General features: G+C 45.8%; 1 protein-coding gene across 1 annotated transcript in view; it reads right to left on the bottom strand.

Annotated features, from left to right (window-relative positions):
* Positions 1–3,269: 3,269 nt before the first annotated feature.
* ADRA1D (adrenoceptor alpha 1D) overlaps positions 3,270–20,141 on the bottom strand; it is a 55,085-nt gene continuing 38,213 nt past the window's right edge. The window contains exon 2 of the mRNA XM_009976767.3: positions 3,270–7,788. Within this exon, the coding sequence (XP_009975069.3) occupies positions 7,220–7,788 (569 nt within the window). The 3' untranslated portion in view covers positions 3,270–7,219. The remainder of the gene's footprint in view (positions 7,789–20,141) is intronic.

Raw genomic sequence — 20,141 nt, 5'->3', positions numbered from 1 at the left:
GAAAAAGCCTACAGTGAAATATTCCTTAAAATATGCTCCCAGCTGACATCAATTGCTGCCTCAGGGACTTCTCAGTTCAGAGATTATATAAATATTTCCAACAGTCCTTGATGGACTTTTCTGTCATGAAGGCACCTAATTGTTGTTCTAACCCCTATAGATTTTTGGCAGATGCAGTATCTTGTGGTGATGAGTTCTACCATTTAAATATGTGCCATGTGAAGAATTACCTCACTTTGTTCATTTTGGTAATTGGGTTTGATGTCATTTAGTTCTTGTATAATGAGAAAAAGTGAACAATCATCCACTATTTGTCTTCTCCCTGACAGTTTTTATTTTATAGACCTTCATTGTGTTCTTCCTCAGTCATCTCTGTTTTCCAGGAAAGTACTCTTTGATTTAATTGTTCTTCAGATGGAAATTATCCCATATCTTTTGTTATCTTTGTCATCCTTTTCTGAACCCTTTCTAAGTCCCTTCTACCCTTTTTGAACTGGGCTAATCAGAAAAGCAAACAGCAGTCAAATTACATGTACATCATAGATTTATTCAGAGATGCAAAGATATTTTCCAGGCTATTCTCCATTTCTTCCATTCTCCATTTCTTTCTCAAAATTTCCAAACATGCAATTTTTGTCTGTGACCACGATCAGCTATTGATCCAGTGTTTTCTTATTGTATCCCCATTTGATTTTCCCTTTTGCCTTTCCCTTTCCTGTCTTAGGTATATATAATATATATGTTTCATAAATCCCAGCAAAGTCTCAGCAGCATTTTCGGTAAGCTCTTGCAACTGCTGTGCTGTACCTGGCAGGCTTTCCTGGTGGGGTTCCCATCTTGTGACGTGCAGGCTCAGGGTGTGAAGAAAACCCCATAGGAAGGTTTTGGGGCAGGACCACCCGTGTTGGACCAGTGGTACAGCAACTCTAGGTTGCCAGCTTCCTAGATGGGGCCAGGGGAACCGAGCTGTGGGACTTCAGGCAAAACAGCTGGACAGGATAGAGGAAAGAAAGCACAGAATTAGCAGGGTGAGGTGATGTGTCAACTGCGGGGCTAACCAGGTCCAAATAAAACTACTGGAGAGAACAGATCAAGATGAGATGAAAAAGCAGAAACTGCCTAGGGGTGTCCAGACATCCTCCAAAATAGGGGATGCAGAAAAAGAATAACCAAATACATCCAGGTGCTAAAAATGTCCTTTGTTTCCTAGTAGAATGACTGGCTTTTTGCAGTGTCTCTGGCCTATTTTCTTTAGCTACCATACATCACCAGTAAGGCATTACCCAAGCTATTCATTAGGCTGGAGTGGGATCTGGAAGAGAATATACTTAACTTTTTGGGGAGCCTGAGTGGTCAGGCACAGATCACAGGGCCTAGTGAACTTAAGTGCCTTCTCTGACCTCAGAAAGGGTGCTAAATGAAGAAGCCATCCCCAAAAGTATACTGATGCTCCAACCTCCAAGGCAGCGTCCAGGCTCTGCCCAGGTTTAGCTCCAGAGCACTGAGACCCAAATACAGCAGTTTAGCAAATGTTGAGGCTCGAATGCTGACAAGTCCATCACGGACCCGAGAACAACCGAAACACCAAGTAGTGGATACCCCCAATCCAACATAAAAATTAAAAAAAGAAAATAAAAAAAAGTAATTAAGTTAGTTGGACAGTTGTCACCAGGCTTTTAGGGGAGCACCTTATGTCACTGCAATCAAAGAGCACATGTTCCTCGTAACTGACTGTGCTTTGGATCATGGCCAGCAGTAGGAAGGTGCTTTGCAAATCACCTGCCCACGGGTTGCCCACCAGAGCAGAAGAAAGCCTCTTCTGCAGCTGGAGGTTGTCGTGGGGATGCATGGGGTAGGGGGAGAGAAGGAGGCACTGGGAGTTACACAGGTCACATACGATCCCTGCGAGGCTGAGCTAATAGATGCACGGTCTTTTATGGGCTGCTGTGAGAGGAGATTGCAGAGCCAGACGAGCACCAGCACAGGCTCTGACAGACACCAGGACTGTGTAACCCTGGCTCCTGACCCCGTCTGTGTAGCTCAGGCCACACAATGTTCTTAATGGATAAAACTTGGGGTGAGGATTAAACTTGTGGCTCCAAAGGTTTACTCAGTCCTCCTGGCCATGGCACGGGGCTTTCTTATCACACCCTTGGAGAAGACAACAGCAAAGCACCTAATGCTTTCTTCCTGGCATCCAAGCAGGGCAGCAGCCTGGCTTGGCAGTCATTCGGAAGAGAAAGAAATCCCTTTAAAAAATGGGAGCAGCGTCAATCAAGAACACCCTTTGCTGTGGGCTCACCAGGGGACTCGGCACGCATCCCCCTTCCCCAGCATCAGTCTGACTCATCCACACAGGAGCATCAGTAAAACACACAGCGAAGTCATGACAATCTTTCCCTGGAGCTGTTGAGTTGCATTTGGTAGCTGCTCGCTGCGTCTCTGCCTGGAGCCATGCCTGAAGGGCAGCCAGCCTTGGGTTGTGCTTAGTCATTTTCATGGGAAAGAAATATTTCTAGAAAACTTGTTGTTGGATGTTTTCAGATCTCTGTTTCTCCCCTCACCGCATTTTGGTCTCTGCTATATGATATTGCTCTAGTGTCCTAGAGGTGAGGCAGGTGTTTTGTCTTCTTTTGCTGTTTTCCTCTTTGGGCTTTCCAGTTCAGAGTTCTTCCCACTATACCCAGCCCTGAGACACCAGTGCCTAGTATCTAGAGGTGTCATCAGGCTGCATTTTGTGAAATGGAATACTTGGAGTGAGATGGGAGCATAAGAAATGTTATTTTAATTTCATCACAAGTAGTGATTTTGTGAGAGATGCTGGAATTTTAACTTTGGAAGAAAAATGAAAAATTTCCAGAGGAATCTTCGATAAGGTAAAATTTTAATTTTCATTTTAAAACCTTACTCTGATGGAAATACTTTCACCACAGCTTGTTCCTGACCGCCAATTACACAACAGCCTTCCCTCCTCCTGTCCTCCTCCACTCCCATGGATCATGGCTGCATCCAGATTCCTCCTGCTCCAGGAACCATCTCAGAGAAGCCATGGCTGATGTGACCCCTTCATCCCTGCATGGCACAAAGCTGAGAGTGTCCTCTTCTGACCTCTTTTTATCATAAATTCTTTCATGTGGAGTGATTAACCTTATGAAATTACAAAAAAGTCTTTGAGAAAAAAAAAATGGTGGCTAATTTGCAGGTTTTTTCTTCCTCCCTCCCTCCTTCCCTACAACCCCTGATTTAAAAATCAGACACAGCAACAATTTACAGCGAAGTTTTAGACAGGTTTGTGCATGTATTTGGTACAAACAAACAAAAATATGTGCATTCTGTTTCATAGAGCTTACATCAATCTGACAGAACTTGAATCACAAAACAGAAATACTCCAGCTAATAAATACATCTGGGGATGAAAATAAAAATCTATACATAAAAAATTCCAATGTCTGCTAAAGAAAATGTACACTTATATACACACTGTAAACAATAGTAATGCAACCCAACTGCAGTTCAGCTCAGGCTGACAGGGACCTCCTTTTCGCCTTAAATAGGACTTGTGAGAGTCTACTGACATAAAAGCTGCTGTTCACCACCCTCAACACTTGGTTTGTTGAAGCAGCAAGGGCTGATGATGCAAAAGTGACACGAAGCCAGTGCAATGAGGTGAGAGCTGCTCGATAACCAGGGTATGGGCACTTTGGGAAATGGCCTGCTTGACTAATGTGGAGAAATGAGGCCATATCTTCAGCTGATCACACCCTTCTGCAACCAGAGAAGTCAGAGGGAGGAGGACAAATTTACCTCCTGAAGGTCTGAGCCCATTTTTCCAAACTTGGGAGAGCTTGAAGATTAAGAGAATCAAAGAAAAATGCACAATTTTAGATACTCAGGTCATATTTAACAAAAAATTGTCCTTCCTTGCCTGCCACCAAAGGCAGCCCTGTCTACTCTAAATGAAGCTCTACACGAACAGCCTCAGAGTCCAGTCTTGGCATTGCTTCTTCTGATACAAGATGTTCAATGAAAGTGGGGCTTTGGTCTAAGGGAGAAACAAGTATTTTGCCTGAATGCAGCACAGCAGAGCTCAAGACTTTCCTACAGCACCTGCTACAGTGTCTCTTGGGGCCAGATCAAATACAGTAAGTAAATGAGCCAGGGTTTGGGCACTTATGTGTGTATATGCATATGTGTGTGCTTAAACAGACTTTATCCTCATTTTCTCCCTTAGAGGTCTGTAAAGAATTGGGATGGAGAGGCAGTGAACCTCCAGATGAATCTTTATTTCCCTTCTGGATGCTTTCAAGGGGCTAGAGGATGTAAATGTAAACATCTCAAGATTGGAAAAAAGGAAGAAGTATATTTACAAGCTCAGTGAGAAGTATAAGCAACAATGTCAACTCATTTGTGGGAATGAATTGCTTGCCAGCAATTGCTAAAAGCCCCTGCAAAGTCTCCATTTATATGACAATGTCCGCCCATTTATAGGAGAACGTCTGCTATTCTGGAGATGAAAAATATATATAAATGCAATAAAGTGTGTATGTGTATCTGTATGGTCACGGATGCACGCGTTACCATGTGCTATGGGTGTCTGGCTGTGGAGAGACACCAGATAAAACTGCTCCTGAGCATCAAAGAGTATTTAATGGCCAGTGGCCATCTTCCTCCTTGATCAGACTTTCACTTCTGAAGATATCCTTATCAGTTCATCCTAAACTGTGCCCCTAGATTGCTTACATTTTGCATTTGCACGTTAGACCTGCAAAGCAGTGTCACCAGAACAGGGTCTAAAAATGCAGATCTGGGGGCATTTACTCCCTCTGACAGTGGCATGTGTGCACATGCATCCCGAGAAGTAGGTGGAAGGTGGGAGGAGTAATGCTTTCACCTTGACCTTCCAGGCATCTCTACTCTTCTGCAACTGCCCTCTCCCTGATGCCTCCTCTGCTACGTCCCCAGTGCCAGCAGTGTGCTTTCCCACCAGGATTCCAAAAAAGCACAGGAAACCAGTGGCAGATGCAATCTTTATACTGCAAAATGATGTTCTGTGTCACCCCATTATCACTGCAGGGTCTCACTTGCATTGAAGGCCAAGGAAATGGGGAAAAAAAGAAAAAAAAAAAAAAAGCATTTCCCCACAGAGGTTCCCATGGGGTATTGGGCCCTTGGTTTGGTAGGGTTGAACCTCTCAAGTTGGCAACCTCTGGCTGATTTTGCAGACACTGGAGAACATTCAGGTGATAATGAGTCTGGGATCAGTGCAAGTGCAAAGCTGTCTATGTGCCTTGGTGGGATTTGCTGCTGGGAGAAAAATATTTGGACAAAATCTGCAGGTCTTTGTGCAGTAATTCATCCAGTTCAGAGACTTGCATTGAGTAAAGAGTAGAAAGGTGTTAAGGGTGTTGAGATAGGGCCAACTCCAGATATCATGTCTTAGTATACACTGTAAAAAAAAAGTAAAAGAAGTCCAACTTTTCCTCTGTTTTGTTTTCCTTTAAAACAAATGAACATCAGAAAGAAAGGTGACATTCTCTTTGCTATGCCTAGGGCCCTTTCATCTTCCTTTGATAACCACCCTTAAAAGGATTAGCTAGCGCTGTAGACACATTCATGAAAGACTCCTAATGGGTTTGGGGGACAGTGCTGATGTGGATGAGTTTCCATCCAGGGCACGTTCAGTGTCAAGTTTAAATCCCTTGACTTCATGTTCTAGTTCTTTAGTCACCTGGCTTGAGACACTACATGTCAAATACTGACTTTGTCTCCACTGCCTGTGTGTCTCCTGCCTCTGCTCACAGCTTAATCTGACAATCGCTCATTGTGGCTTGTTGCCTGTCTGAGATTTGATAAAACTAGTGCCTGCAATACATGGCCAAGTAGAGTTTGGGTGACAATTTTCTGAGTTGCAAAACATGATTTGTGTGAACCCGGTCAATGTGGGTCTGTCATGGTTCCAACCTCCCTGAGGTCCCTGGAGGAGGCCACGATGCCCTCCTGAGTGGAGCTCACACGCTGGGGCTGTAAGCAGGGCAAAAAAAACCCCTTATTGACATTGCTTTTGACCATGCTTGTGGACACAACAAAGGGAAATTGTTGATAGCCACCAAAGGCTTTGATGTGTCAAGTATGTGGGAAACTACTTGGTAGAAGAGTCTTAACCTTGACTGGGAGGCAGATCCACCTACATGAGGTAGGTCCAACTGCACATCAGCTCCATTTTAGCTTTGACTCTATGGGTAGTAGAAATAGGCCCCAAACCCAGCTATCCCACCTTCCCTGAGCCACAGCGCAGGTTGACTATGGACCTGAGCAAAGCCCCTAGGATGCATCTTTATTCTGTGTTGTTTGAGAGAAACAGCAAGAGGAAGAAGGTTGGGGATGACTGACACCAAAAGGATCTGCTTTCTCTCTGTATCACAGACAGATCCACACTAGAACAAGGTGGGTTGTAAGTGCTTCACTGGCAAGTGAAATGAGAAATGCATCATAGGTTGGAATTAGAGAAGAGAGACCTGCACACCCATCAGCATCAGTGTACACATCTGGACTTCTCCTCTGGTCTAAAACCAGGTTATGTGGAAGGGTCAAAGTTGTGGTCACTGTGGACATGATGGCTGAGAGCCAGGATTCCCCCACCCTCCTTGGGAATACCACAGTCTGCTTGCCCTCCACAGCGAAGACCTCGGCTGGAGGTCCTGTCCAGCCCTGCAGACTTACAAGCTCCCAACCCATTACCTAAAGGATCAGCTGCCAGCTACTGCTCGGCAGTGTCCTTTCTGGTTGCTGCCTCTGGATGGAAACATGATCACATGTACTAAGGCAGGGTTGGCATCTTTTGGGGTTTGAGCTTTCCATTAGATTTATGGTGGTTGTTTTTAAGGCAAAGGAGACATCCTGGTTTCCCTTAATTGCACAGCTTCTTCCAAAATCAAAGATAACCATCCACTGGAGGAAACAGCACTTGTCCTAAGGCCATATCCACCCCACACCTTCCCCTCCTGCTGTGGCTCATTAAAATGGGATATGCCATTGGCTCTTATTTGAGGAACTCATAATCCCACAGAAGGGGCTGACCTCTGTGCAGGGGATGCTTGTATAACCTTTGGGCAACTGCATTTTATACCTGATTGCTGCTTCCAGTCTGCCTGACAGACCCACAGATGGTATCCCTTCATGTTTCTGCTAAAAGAAACCATCGACAGCTGTCCCAGTGGCTTCAAATATCAGTTTCTCGCAGCCCACAGCAGTCTGTTAAGTCATAGGTTTGATAGTCAATGGTTTCTGTGAAGTCATGAGGGATCCCGATAGAAACAGACTCCACCTCTGGTTTGTAGGTGGCTGTCACCCCCCCTTTTCTGGAGCCACCCCGGATTTTGTTAGAAAGGCTGTTCATCTTCTCCTTCAGCTGAGTGGACGCTGGTTTCTGGAAAGGAGTGAGCATTTTCCAGCCCTTGAAACTGAGTGTTTGCTTCTTACTGGCTCTCTCCTGCAAGGAGGAGTTAAATATGAACGAGCTGTTCAAGGTGTTAATCCTGGGCCTCAGGTCCGTCTCGGAGTCTTGCACCGAGCTGTTCATGGAGGCCCCTCGCCAGTGGTGGTCATAAACACGCCAGATGGGCCGTCTTCTGCGGTGGCATTGGCACTTGAGCAGCCTGATGAAAGCTCTCTTGAACTCTTTGCTGGAGCAAGGGTAGATGATGGGGTTCACACAGCTGTTGAAGTATCCCAGCCAGAAGATGACCTTGAAGACAATTTCAGAGGGCTTCAGAGATGGGAAGAAAGAACCTTGGAAGAAAGCAAAAGAAGTATGTTTAGAGGAAGGGGAAGGTATGGCAGCTCAGGGTAGCAAGGGTGGTGGTCAGCCCAGTCTGGAAAAGGTGACACCTGCATAAAAGGCTGAAGGTGTGTTTCTGCTATTAGGTCGCTGGCTAACAATGTTGTTGCCATCCTACTCTGAATAGATGTGGGATACTTGTACCCAAGAGGTATCTTCCATACCTGAGTGGGTGGGTGGGCTGCTTTCTGAGACCCTGTAGCAGGGGCTGAGGGCATCATTTTGGGGAACAGGTTCAGTGGTCCCCATGCATCCCTGATTTATCAGCACAAGGCAGCTAGGCCCTGTCTCATTCCAGATCAGACAGAGAAAATTGTTGCTCTGTTGGTTTGCATGGATCAGTTCTTGGTTCTTTCACCTTCCTATGTGTTGCACTGCACAGTTCAGCACTGCAACATAAAAGGATGGCTACAGCCCTGTCACCTGCACTGATGGAAGAGCAACACCCCTTCCCCTCCTATACTCATGGATTTTGGGTCACCAGAGTCACACATCTTCTGTTCAAATTTTACAGTGATGCTAAGGTGGACTCTTAAAGTGGGATCATATAATATCCACCACTCCAAGCTTGTACCTGCTACTTGAAAACTCTTCTGTCCACCCTAACCTTTAATTATGCTTTTGTGCTGGAGGTTCCTGGTGGTTTTCTCAGTGAAAAAGCTGAAGATTTATTTCTGCAACCAGAAGATGTCAGTGTTGCTCCCACATGGCCACAGCACTTAGCATTCCCCACTCAGATCTGAAATAACTTTCTGACTCAGCCTTAATTTCTTTTAATTTTAGCTCTGGATGACAAATCGTACCGCCATGTGACTGAGCATTAATTTGTATTTTAGTAAATAACATTAGCTCTGGATATCATTATTATTTTCCCTCTGCTCAAAACCCTGGTGTCAAAACAGTAAAACAAGTGCCAGGAGCCAGAAGTTTGGGACTGACACTACATAAAATCTCCCCATGCTGTTTGCTGGAGAAAAACCATCATCCAGGAAACCCAGAGCACTGGTTCCATCAACGCTTTCTTATAACCATCCCTAAAAAGTGCAGAAATTACAGCCAGACTTAGCACTAGGTATCTGGGCTACTCCATCATGGGCACGTGGGGGAAAAAAAGACAGATCTCAGCATTTTCAGATGGTTAGGCAGGGAAAGCACAGGTGCAGCCATGCAACTTAAATACCTGCTGAAGGGAATCCTGAGTTATAGGGCTGGAGTATATGCTGGCTGTCAGTGTGTGTTGAAGGAGGCTTTGCATAAAGACAGTAAGCAGGACTGACATCTGTGCTGGAAAGACATGGGGCCTTGCTGTGTTTTAACCCCAGCCGACAGCTCAGCCCCACAGAGCCGTGTGTTCACTTGCCCCCAGTGGGATGGGGAGAGAATCAGAAGGGTAAAAGTGAGAAAACTGCTCACACAAACAAAGAAAAACAAAGGATTCATTCCCCACTCCCCATGGGCAGGCAGGGGCTCAGCCATACCCAGGACAGCCAGGCTCCATCAAGCATAATGGTGACTTTGGAAGACAAAAATGCCATAACTCCAAACATTCCCCCTTCCTTCTTCCCTGAGCTTTATAAACTGAAGATGACGCCATACAGTCTGGGATACCCCTGGGGTCAGTTGGGGTCATCTGTCCCGGCTGTGCTCCCTCCCAACTTGTTGGGCACCCCCAGCCACTCACTGGTGGGGTAAGGAGCAGAAAAGGCCTTGGCTCTGTGTGAGCGCTGCTCAACAATACCAAAAAACACCTAAATCCCTGAATTATCAACACTGCTTTCAGCACAATTCCAAAACATAGTCCCCATACTAGCTACTATGAAGAAAATTAACTCTGTCCCGGACAAAACCATCTCAGGGCTTCATGGAGGTAATGGCATTTGCAGTTTCATGAGCAGTCACTGGTGTTGTAGCCCATGGGTTTGAACCATGGGCTCTGGGGTTAGGGGTTTGCCGAGACAATGACCACACTTTGGTTGTTTTAGATTAAAGGGGGTTTAATCCTTCTGGGACAGTGGTGAGATTTATAGATTGGCAGTAGGCTTCTTGAATCACCACATCCATTTCTAACAACAGCAGAAACGCCACCCCTGAGCGTTCAGCCAAGAGCTTTTAAACACCTCAGTGATGCTGAGGACAGTCTCCTTTTGCATGGCATGTAGCATCTCCTCCGTTCTCCATCTGACCACAGCTTTGAGCCTTCCCACTTTCCTGCACTGTCCCCCATCTACCACCCTGGACCTACAGGCACCGTCCGATGCTTTGGACAATGTGGATCAGCGGTGGGTTTCCAAGCCCTGTCATCAATTCCTCTCTTCAGTCTCAGGTTTGGCAAGAAAGAATGGGTCTGTTTCACTGCCCCAACCCCCTCAATCTCCATCCTGCCCAGGGATCAGCCTCCACCTAGAGCACTGTGCTGTCTGAAAAGGATCTCTGGCTCTCAGCCCTAAGACATTTCATTGTCCCAGCTTGACCTTGCCATAGCTCAGTGTGAGTGTTTGGGTTCTAATAAAGGTGAAGGAGCTCATTAAGCATGTAGTCCTTCTCAAAACTTTGTTGGCGAGAGGTTCCGTGCCTCAGTTTCTCCACTGGAGAATGGAGCTAATTACCATAATCTCTTTCAGAGTGTTGTTGTGAACCCTGTTTGCAGCGCACGCTGAGTTCTCAGAGGAGCTGCAGCTTTATGTAGCATTTTTTCAACTTTAAGAGAGAGGAAAAGGAAACAAAAAGCTATGGTAACAAAGCAAATAAAAGAAGGGTCTCCTTAGAAATGAGACTAGTAATTACTGCTTGAGCCAGGCTACTTAAGAGATTGGTGCTTGCTTAAACAGCCTGATGGTTGCTAAAATAATAATTTAGATCTGGTGTTTAGCTGTTCATTGCACAATGCAGTTTCTGTACTACATGCTTTGTCTTTTTTATCCAGATAAAAAGTACAAATTGAAAAGATAGAAAAGCTCTGAATTGCCTGAATTTTGACTTTGGCTGTTTTTCACCTACTAGAACCTTGTGTGCATCTGAAGACAAGGGGCTCATTACCATCTTCATTACCATGCAAATAAGCGTGCCCCTTGGAAGAGACGTGTACTGAGTGTATCTGTAGTTTCCTCATTTGATCACACTGGGATGAACGGAACTAGTCAGGGAGTCCCCAGAACAGGTCCTTGGATGGAAACTTTGTACATGCTAGAGCGTCAGACTCTCTTGATAAGCACTGGGAGGCTGCAGGTAAGGAAGAGTTGTGGGGTCTTATTTAGGGAATGAGTCAGTAATTGAAGAAATTAGCTGTTGCTTTCATACACAAAAATATACACCAACATTTTGAGAGAGGGTGGGGTTTTGGACTGGGTTTTGTAACAGTTATTATATAGGAACATAGGTGTTGTTAAGCTGTGTGGATGACAGTACTGAGCAATGGACACTTGAAGAGCTCAGAAAACACAGTCTGATGTGTCCAAGGTCCAGAAATAGAAAACAGGAGTAAAACATCAGGTACAGCAACACAGAGTGATGCACCAGCACTTTAGCCTGATATCTAAGTGTAAGAGCACTTTTTGATGATCTGGCCCCAAGAATATCAAAGCCAGAACAAGGCCATATTAAAGAACAGGAAGCCCAAATGTTGTAGGATGTGTGTCACAATACAAGTTTGTGAAACCCTGGTCTTGTTCCAAAAAGGAGCTCTTCCTACTCACTCAAAATCAGCCCTCTGGACACCTTTCCCAGACATCCAGCTTAACACTTCATGGCAAAGCTTGATGTATTTTCCAAAGGGGGAGACGTTGACACCCGCCTTGGGGACATTGGCCCGTGGGGTGGTCTTGGTGTGATGAACAGTGCAGTATGTGTGCTGGGATCCAACAACTCCTGCTGTGATGGAGCATCTGGGACCCCAGAGCCCTCACAAGGAGAGGACAATGGAGTCATGACTTGCCCTGCTTAAATGGGACTGTTGTTTTGGGGGGTAGTGATCCCAGCAGGGAGGTCTCCATCCAACCTAACCAAATCCACATGTGAAACACAGAGACAGCCTGGGGAGTAGGGACAGACTTTTAAGGTGCCCCTTTTTCATCCTGACTGCCTACCCAGTGATACTCTCTCTCCTGGTGGATGGAGGATCCTGGTTGTATCTCAGAGTAGGATGCTCCCAGGTAGGATGGGATGCAGCTGCTTTGTTGAGAAGGATCTATGTTGGCTTATGGAGATCCTGCTGAGGACTTTGTCTTCTTCTAATAGATGCAAATTATTTAATAATACTGCTGGAGGATTTGAACGTCCATTTGGGGCCTTTATACGTTTTATCATTTTATAAAAGGTCATTGTACATCTAGCAGAGTCTGAATCCTAGTGATAGAGTTGGGTCTGAGCAAGGACTGCAGGTCCTATTGTAACCTTAGTTAATTATCTTCAGACTCATTGAGAAATTAAGCAAGCTGCAGGTGAGCTCAAGGAGAGCCTGCCCCCACAGTGTAACGTGACTGAAGTCACAGTCTAAACATGATCTGAAGATTGAATTTTTCTGGTGGCGCAAAAGATGAACCAGTAAGGTATGTGCTCAGAAATGAAAGCAAAAAAGCAATTTATTTGGTGTTCTTACAGTGTGTGTATATATGTGTGTGTGTGCTCGCAGTATGTGCATATGTGTGTGTACCTACACATTTTTTTTCTAGGTAATGTCACCCTCATCATATCTGGGAGAAAAACCCCAGCTAACTACAAATCTCTGAAGCCATGGACATGCTCCCCAAAGCTGTGACACCCTGTGTTGGGTGGCTAGTGGATGAAATCTCCCTTCTACATATCCAAACACACATCCCATTTTTTTTTAGGTTGCTTGAGCAAGCACAATCTCATGACTTGTCTGCACTTCTCCACCCTGCCCTCCACATGACTCATTCAAAGGTGATATCACTGGATTGTTTGGAGAGTTGTTGGTCTCAGTGTTCAGCACTCAAGAAATTAAAGCAAAACAAGAAAAATGACAAATGCACAAATTAAAATGGACCTGGTCCAATCTAAATTCTGGCCCTGGCTCCCAGTACTCAGCCAGAATCTGTGAGCAGGCTTGTTTTCTACCGTAGTTGGCAGAAGCATCTTTGTTTTAAAAGGTCCCTGTTCTACAGCATGTCCTGAGTAATCCATGGCACAAAAATGCTGCAGACGTGATAGCAGGTGGGTAAAACAGAGTGCCAAAGTCATGCCCCAGTGTTGTCCCATCATGAGCAAGAATTGCGAGAACCATCAGGTTTGTTCACACTGACAAGGGGCCTTGCTGTTGCTTGGTGCGGGTTTTGTATGGGGAATGGACCTGGACAGAAATAGCTCATAGAGAGTTGGATCTTGCAGGTGGTGGTGGAATGCCATGGAGAAGGTAAACAGGGAGCTATTATTCACTGCCTTTTCCACTACAAGCATCGTCACAAGAGATGGAGGCTAGCAGGTGGTAGGTCAAAAGCAAAGAGGAGATGGTTCATCTCACAGCGTGTTGCTCAGCTGTGGATGTCCCTGCAGCAGGACGCTGTGGATGGTAAAAAATGATTGGCCAAATTCATAGAAAAGAAAAAATCTACCAAGGTGCAAACCACTTTTTTCTTGAGTTAGGATGTTTCAGAAATCCATATATAAGATTAAGCCTGTGGTGAGGACAAATATCCCATCACCTGAGCTTCTCCTGAGTGTGGCCTCAAAGGTCAGGAGGGGTCTGAGGACTCCCTCAGGATGTATCAGAGAACAAGTCAAAAGAATGGCAGCCCATGTAGGAAAAACCCTGATGCAGGAGGTACCGTAGCTGCTGAATCTCGCTCCGGGCTCTCCTGGACAAAAAAGGAGTTAGTCTCTTCCTTTTTTTTCTGGATCACAGAGTAAATTAATTAAATCTGGTCCAAAGTAATCATAAGCTACTATTTTCTGTTCATTACCCAGCTTGCATCCCTCCTTGCCAGCTGCTTGCTGGGCCCCCATGATTGACAACCTCTCTGATAGTGTTGCCAAGCTATGGAACGGGCAAGAATTTCTGCTTATGTGTGGGACTGGGAGTCTCAGCCTCTGACCAGTCTTTCCCGACCTTCTCTTCCATCCACTATTTACCACCTCTGCTGGGCATCAGTAGGCGTATCGGGGTCCCTAGAGGGTTAACACTTCCTTGCAGCTGGTGGCCTGTCTTGGAGTGATGGGGGAGTTCACTGCTCTCCTCAGAGGGATCCAAGTGCTGTTTGGTGTAGGGAGGAGGACAGCATGTTCGCAGTGACTCTGGAATTTTCCCTGGAGGACGATGGTGTTAGAATATCGGGTGGAATTCCTCAGGCTTGTGAGCCTTCCAGCCGACCCCATAAACAGTGTCACAGATAAGCGACAGCTTCTGTCACACCAGTGAAAGCCCCAACAAGCTGCTTGCGTGCCTCTGTGCATAGGCATTGACAGTTTGCTCCAACTTTTGCACCCTGATCCAGACAAGAAGAAAAGCAGGGACAAACCACTCCTACCCTGCCCATTGAGGACCTTCTCAGCAGCGTTGTGTTGTCCCAAGTTGATTGTTGGAGACACTGTCCTGGAGAGCCCCTGGCCATGCCAAAACCCACGGTGGGGTGTGCATACCTGGTATGCAGGGATCCCCAAGAGGAATGAGGGCAGCCTGTGGTGTGGTGGGTCTCAGGGAAGCATGACTTAGTCTGGGGGTGATGGGGAGGTTGGAAAGGCAGGAAAGGCCATCCTAAGGGGTGTTGAAGACTCTGTAAAACACCTTCACTCTCAAGCAGGATCTCAAGTTTGAGGACTGGGTGCAGTTTGCCTGTCAGCAAGAGAAGGATAATGCAGTAGAGCCTTATTCTGATAATGTACTGGTCTAATTCACAGTGCCCAAACCTGTCCCTTAGCTTTGAGGCAGTATAGCCCCAGTGATGTATCCAAAGCTTTCCTCTAAGTTGCAGCACATAAGTAGGACTTTGGCTGAAACTGCCTTTCATTCCCCTCAAAGCTCATGTTGGAGGTTCTCTCAAAGCAATCCCATCAATCTAGACCACTAATGAGAGTCATTGTCATGAGGATGTTTCTGAGGCATTGGATTTTGTGAAAATTGTAGGTATTTTCTGTGAGTCATCTAACTGAATTTAGGTATCTGAGTAGGTCCCTGAGCTCCTCTTAAAGTCAATGGTTTAATCAGTAGCCTATGTGGAGAAGAGGCAATGATATGTCTCATGCTAAAGTGTGAGCCTGTACTGGGCAGGTCGATCACACAGGGTGTCAGCTATGGACCCAGACTGCTGGCTCTTGGGCAACCACATCATGGGCATCCAAGGTTAGTCCTGATGGATTTCACCATTGATGTCATTGGCATCTGCTGGTCTCTTCTCTTAGGAGAAGTTACCAAAACTTCCCACGCATTAATTTCTCTCCTGTGCAGGATAGGACTTTAATCACTGGAAAAATTTCAGCAGTGAGACTCCCATTGTGGTGAAGGATGACATAGTGAAGTTCTACACAGGTACATCTACACTGTTATCTAACAGAAACCTAACAAATAATTTCAAGTTTTGGATCTTGCACAGTGCTAATTTGCTTAGCATGGTCCAGCTAGACCTCTCCAGATAAATTTGGTCCAGAGAAGAGTTCACTTCAGAGACCAATCCCAAAAGACCATAAGGACTTGACTGTGTAGTCCTCCAATATTGTCCCATCAGCCTCTGAACCCTTAATTATCTCCATATGCCCTCATGCCACATCACAGGGCATGCAATGCAAAGCATCTGTTTCAGACTGAAGATCCACTCTGGTGGGCTGCCACACAACACCCCCTGCTCTTCCAGAGATTCACAACTCCACAAGAGAGTAATTATGTTGTCGGACCACTGGGGCACTGCATGGGGCCCAAGAGGTGCTATAAAGTACTTAGTCTACTCTAGTGTGCTCTACAGCCCTTGCTCTGGGGGCTTGTGACCATAAAGTGGCACTTTTATATATATATATATATATATATATATAGTTTTGTTTTGTTTTTGTATCAGTATAGCTGACCCTTAGTAGTTTGCTTGGTTCCTGAGAAAGTTATAGCTAAACTTGTCACTTGCTGGATACCGTTGGGAATGTGCTTATGTGATACTATTATAGACAGGCAAGGGGGACCAGAGAAGGTTCAATATGCCAAGTTTCTTGGGAGGGCACTGACCCTTCATTTGGGGACACACAGCTGAAAGCAGCAGCAGCAGCAAATCCTCAGAAGGTCAATACATTCATTGCATTCTCGTTCCAAGGACCTGGATGTCTCATGCTAGCACCATACACAAAGCTTCATTGCCCTCAACTGAATATACTGCATTCTGGCTTTCATTAGGGATCTATAAAGAAGAGTAATGCTCAAGATAATAAAGGAATAATTAAGAGATTGTGGCCTGCCACTGCAGAGGGGTTGATATATAGATATATAGAGACCTGGGTCTGTAGAAGGGCCAAGAAGGGATTCCCTTCAACTCTGTAGCCCTGTGGCATGATGACAAAACCATCCTTTTGAAGTATTTATGTCAGCAGGATGAGGATCAAGAGGGCGCAGCAGTTCGAGCAGAAGGGCACGTGAGAAGGGCCGTGCAACCTGCCTGTGGGCCCACAGACCAGGGAACTCTCTAGGTCTCTGCTAGGATGGTGGGCACTTGTCTCAGAGTTAAAAGCAGTGTTTCTACAGAGGAAGCCCCTGAGATGTTTGATGCTTCCACCCAAGTGGAACTGGTAAGTAAGGAGACCTCAATCCAGATGGTAGGTTGCAATGAGTGCCCAGACCTTTCTTCTGGAGAAAAGGTAAGTACCTACAAAAGATGTGCACATGTTGATGATCCATCACATCAGGTGGCTGAATTGCAGGAAACAGTTAAAAGGCTGTGCAGTATTAGAGGGGCCTGAGACAGAGATACAGAAGTGGTTTCAGAACCATGCTCCTGTGGCAGACACCATAGAGAATGAAGCACCTTGGACCCTGGTGACACAAAAAAGCAGGACTCTGCATCAGTCCCCACCCTCCAGCATTACAACCAGAACCAGATATGAAGCTTTAACATCTGTAGAGACCCACAAGCAAGGTCTGTGAAGAGAAACTGTACCAGCAGCACACAGTGGACGCTGCAAAAAGAAACGACGAGTGCTCATAGTGAGTGAGTCTCTGTTAAGGGGCACTGAGATGCCCATCGCCCAGCCTGACAGGGAGTCACAAGAGATGTGCTGCGTTCCAGGAGCTATGGGATGAGGTGTTACTGAGAGAGTGCCACAACTTGTCAAAAGCACTACTGTCCATTTTTAGTCTTTCATGTGGGTACAAATGACACTGCAAACCAGAACCTGGGCAGAATCAAGGAAGACTACAAAGCCCAAGCAAAAAATATCAGTGCCCAAGTCATCTTTTCTTCCATTTTACCAGTTAGAAGAAAGGTCGTAGCCAGAAGTAGATGTATAATGCAAATCAACTTCTGTCTTTGTGGCTGGTGCTGTCCTGAGGGTTTTGGCTTTTATGACAACAGGACATTCTTCTATGATTATAGCCTGCTAGGGAGGGATGAGATCAACCTCTCTAGAAGAGTCAGGGGAATCTTTGGCAGCAGACTGGTCAGCCTAGTAAGGTGGGCTTTAAATTGAAGGATCTGGGGGATGGGGTCCAAAGTGACAACACTTGTGCCATTGCAATCTACCGGGGAATAAGCCAGGCCAACCAGAACAGTGGCAAATGTTCCTTAGCTGCCTCTCCAGATGAGAACCAGAAGACCAACCACCTCAAGTGTATGTACACCAAAGAACACAGCCTGGGGAACAAACAGGAGGAGCTAGAGCTCCGTGTCCAGTCAGAAAGTTATATCATAGGGATAACTGAAACATGGTGGGTCATGACTGAAGGATTGTGATGGATGGCTATAGACTGTTTTGTAAAGACAGTCAGAGAAGAGGAGAAGTCACATTGTATATTAAGGAGAACCTTGAACATATAGAAGTCAACTATGGCTATTGTGGAAGCCCTGGGTCAAGATAAGAGGAACTGTCTCCAAGGGGGATTTTACAGTAGGCATCTGCTACCAACCTCCAGACCAAGGTGATAAGGCCAGTGAAGCAATATTTGGGTCACTTAAGCAAGCTTCGTTTCAACAGAACCTGGTTCTTATAAGTAACTTCAACTACCCAGACATTTGTTGGAAGAACAATACAGCAGCTCACAGGTCATCCACCAAGCTCCTGGAATGTGTAGAGGACTGCTTCCTCATATGAATGTTAGATGTGCCAACCAGGAATGGGGAACTGCTGGACTCCCTACTCACAAATCAAGAAAATCTTTTTTTGTAACATCTGGGTTAGTGACAGCCTTGGCTGCAGTGATCACAATATTGTGGAGTTTGGGATCCTGCTGAGCACACTGATGGTTGGTACCAAGACAAAGGTTTTAGATTTTAGAAGAGCAAACTTCAGCTCACTGAGAGCTCAACTGGGAGGGATTCTGTGAGAAGCTTCCATGAAGGATAAAGGAGCCAAGGAGTGCTGGGAGATTTTCAGGAACACTCTCCTGGAAGCACAAAAACAGTTCATCCCCTTTAAAGTTAAGAGAAGTAGGCAAAGCAGGAGACCCTTTGGCTTAACTGCAAGCTTCTGAGTGCTCAAAACCAAAAGAGAAACATGCCAGAGTTGAAAAAGTGGATGAATACCCGTTGAGAACTAAAAGGGCATTGCCAGCTCATGCAGAGATGCAGTTAGAAAAGCAAAAGCTCAGCTCAAGTTGAAGATGGCCAGAGGTATCAAAAACTACAAGAAATGGTTCTTGAGATACGTAAACAAGAAGCAGATTCAGAAGGAAAATATTGGCCCACTGTTAAACAGCAGAGGGGAATTAGTCACCAATAACACTGAAAAGGCAGAGGCTCTCAACACTTTCTTCACTTCTGTCTTTACCATCACTGTTGGGCCCCAGGCCTTGGGAACAAAAATCGAGGTTGACACACAGACCCACCAACAGTGAAGGAAGTGTTGATATGTGAACTATTACGGGAGCTTGACCCCTACAAATTGATGGGCCCTGATGTTATCCACATGAGGATGTTAAGAGAGCGGGCTGTCATCACTGCAAGACTGCTGTCCATAATCTTTGAGAAGTTGTGGAGACCAGGGGATGTCCCAGAAGACTGGAAGAAGGCTAATGTCACCACCATCTACAAGAAGGATATAAAGGAGGATCCAGGAAATTATAAGCCCATCAGTTTTATTTCAGTCCCTGAGAATGAATCCTCCTGAGGGCTATCACAAGTCAAATAAAGCACTTGATTGAGGAAAGCCAGCATGGATTCACCAAGGGCAAATTGTGCTTGACAAACCTGATCATCTTCTGTGACAAAGTAACCTGCATGGTTGATGTGGGGCAAGCGGTGGCCATTGTCTGCCTGCATTTCTCCAAGGCTTTTGATAAGGTTCCTCACAGCCTCCTCCTAGAAATACTGATGTGTTACGGTCTAGAGAAGTGGTCTGTGAAGTGGGTGGGGAACTGGCTGTACCCAGATGGTGGTGAAAAACAGCTCCTTTTCAAACAGGCAACTTATCACAAGTGGAGTCCCCCAGGGATCAATATTGGGCCCAATACTGTTTAATATCTTCCTAAGTGATCTGGATGATGGGATTCAGTGTACCCTGGTAAAGTTTGCTGATGATACCAAAATGGGTGGAGAAATGGACACTTCAGAAGGGAGACCCATTCTGCAGGAAGGCCTGGATAGGCTGGAAGAGGGGGCTGACAAGAACCTTGTGAAGTTCAACAATGTAAGGTCTTGCACCTGGGAGAACATAATCCAGGTGTCTATACAGGCGGGGATCTATCTGACTGGTGAGCAGCTTGGGAAAGGGACCTGGGGGTCCTGGTGGACAAGCAGCTCAACATGAGTGAACAGTGTGCTGCTGCAGAAAAAGAAAGCCAGCGGGGTTCTGGGTTGCATCAACAAGGGCATCCCCAGCAGAGATAAAGATGTCATTATCCCACTCTACTCAGCGCTTGTTAAGCCTCACCTGGAATACTGTGTTCAGTTTTTGTCCCCACTATACAAAGAAGATGTGGACTGGCTGGAGAGGGTCCAGAGAAGCGCCACAAAGGTGATCAAGGTACTGGGAAACCTGCCATGTGAGGAAAGGTTGAGAGAGCTGGGTTTGTTCAGTTTTGAGAAGAGAAGGCTTAGGGGAGACCTTATTACCACGTTCCGGTATTTGAAGGGTGGCTACAAAGATGAAGGCAACTCCCTTTTTACAAGGAATCACATGGAAAAGATGAGGGGTAATGGGTACAAGTTATTCCTGGGAAGATTCTTAC

Source organism: Tyto alba, unplaced genomic scaffold (assembly GCF_018691265.1).
Source record: "Tyto alba isolate M040663 unplaced genomic scaffold, T.alba_DEE_v4.0 Super-Scaffold_6, whole genome shotgun sequence".
NCBI classification, from domain to species: Eukaryota; Metazoa; Chordata; class Aves; order Strigiformes; family Tytonidae; genus Tyto; species Tyto alba.
Note: the sequence above shows the minus strand (reverse complement) of the source record. Positions and strands in the feature narration are given on the sequence as shown.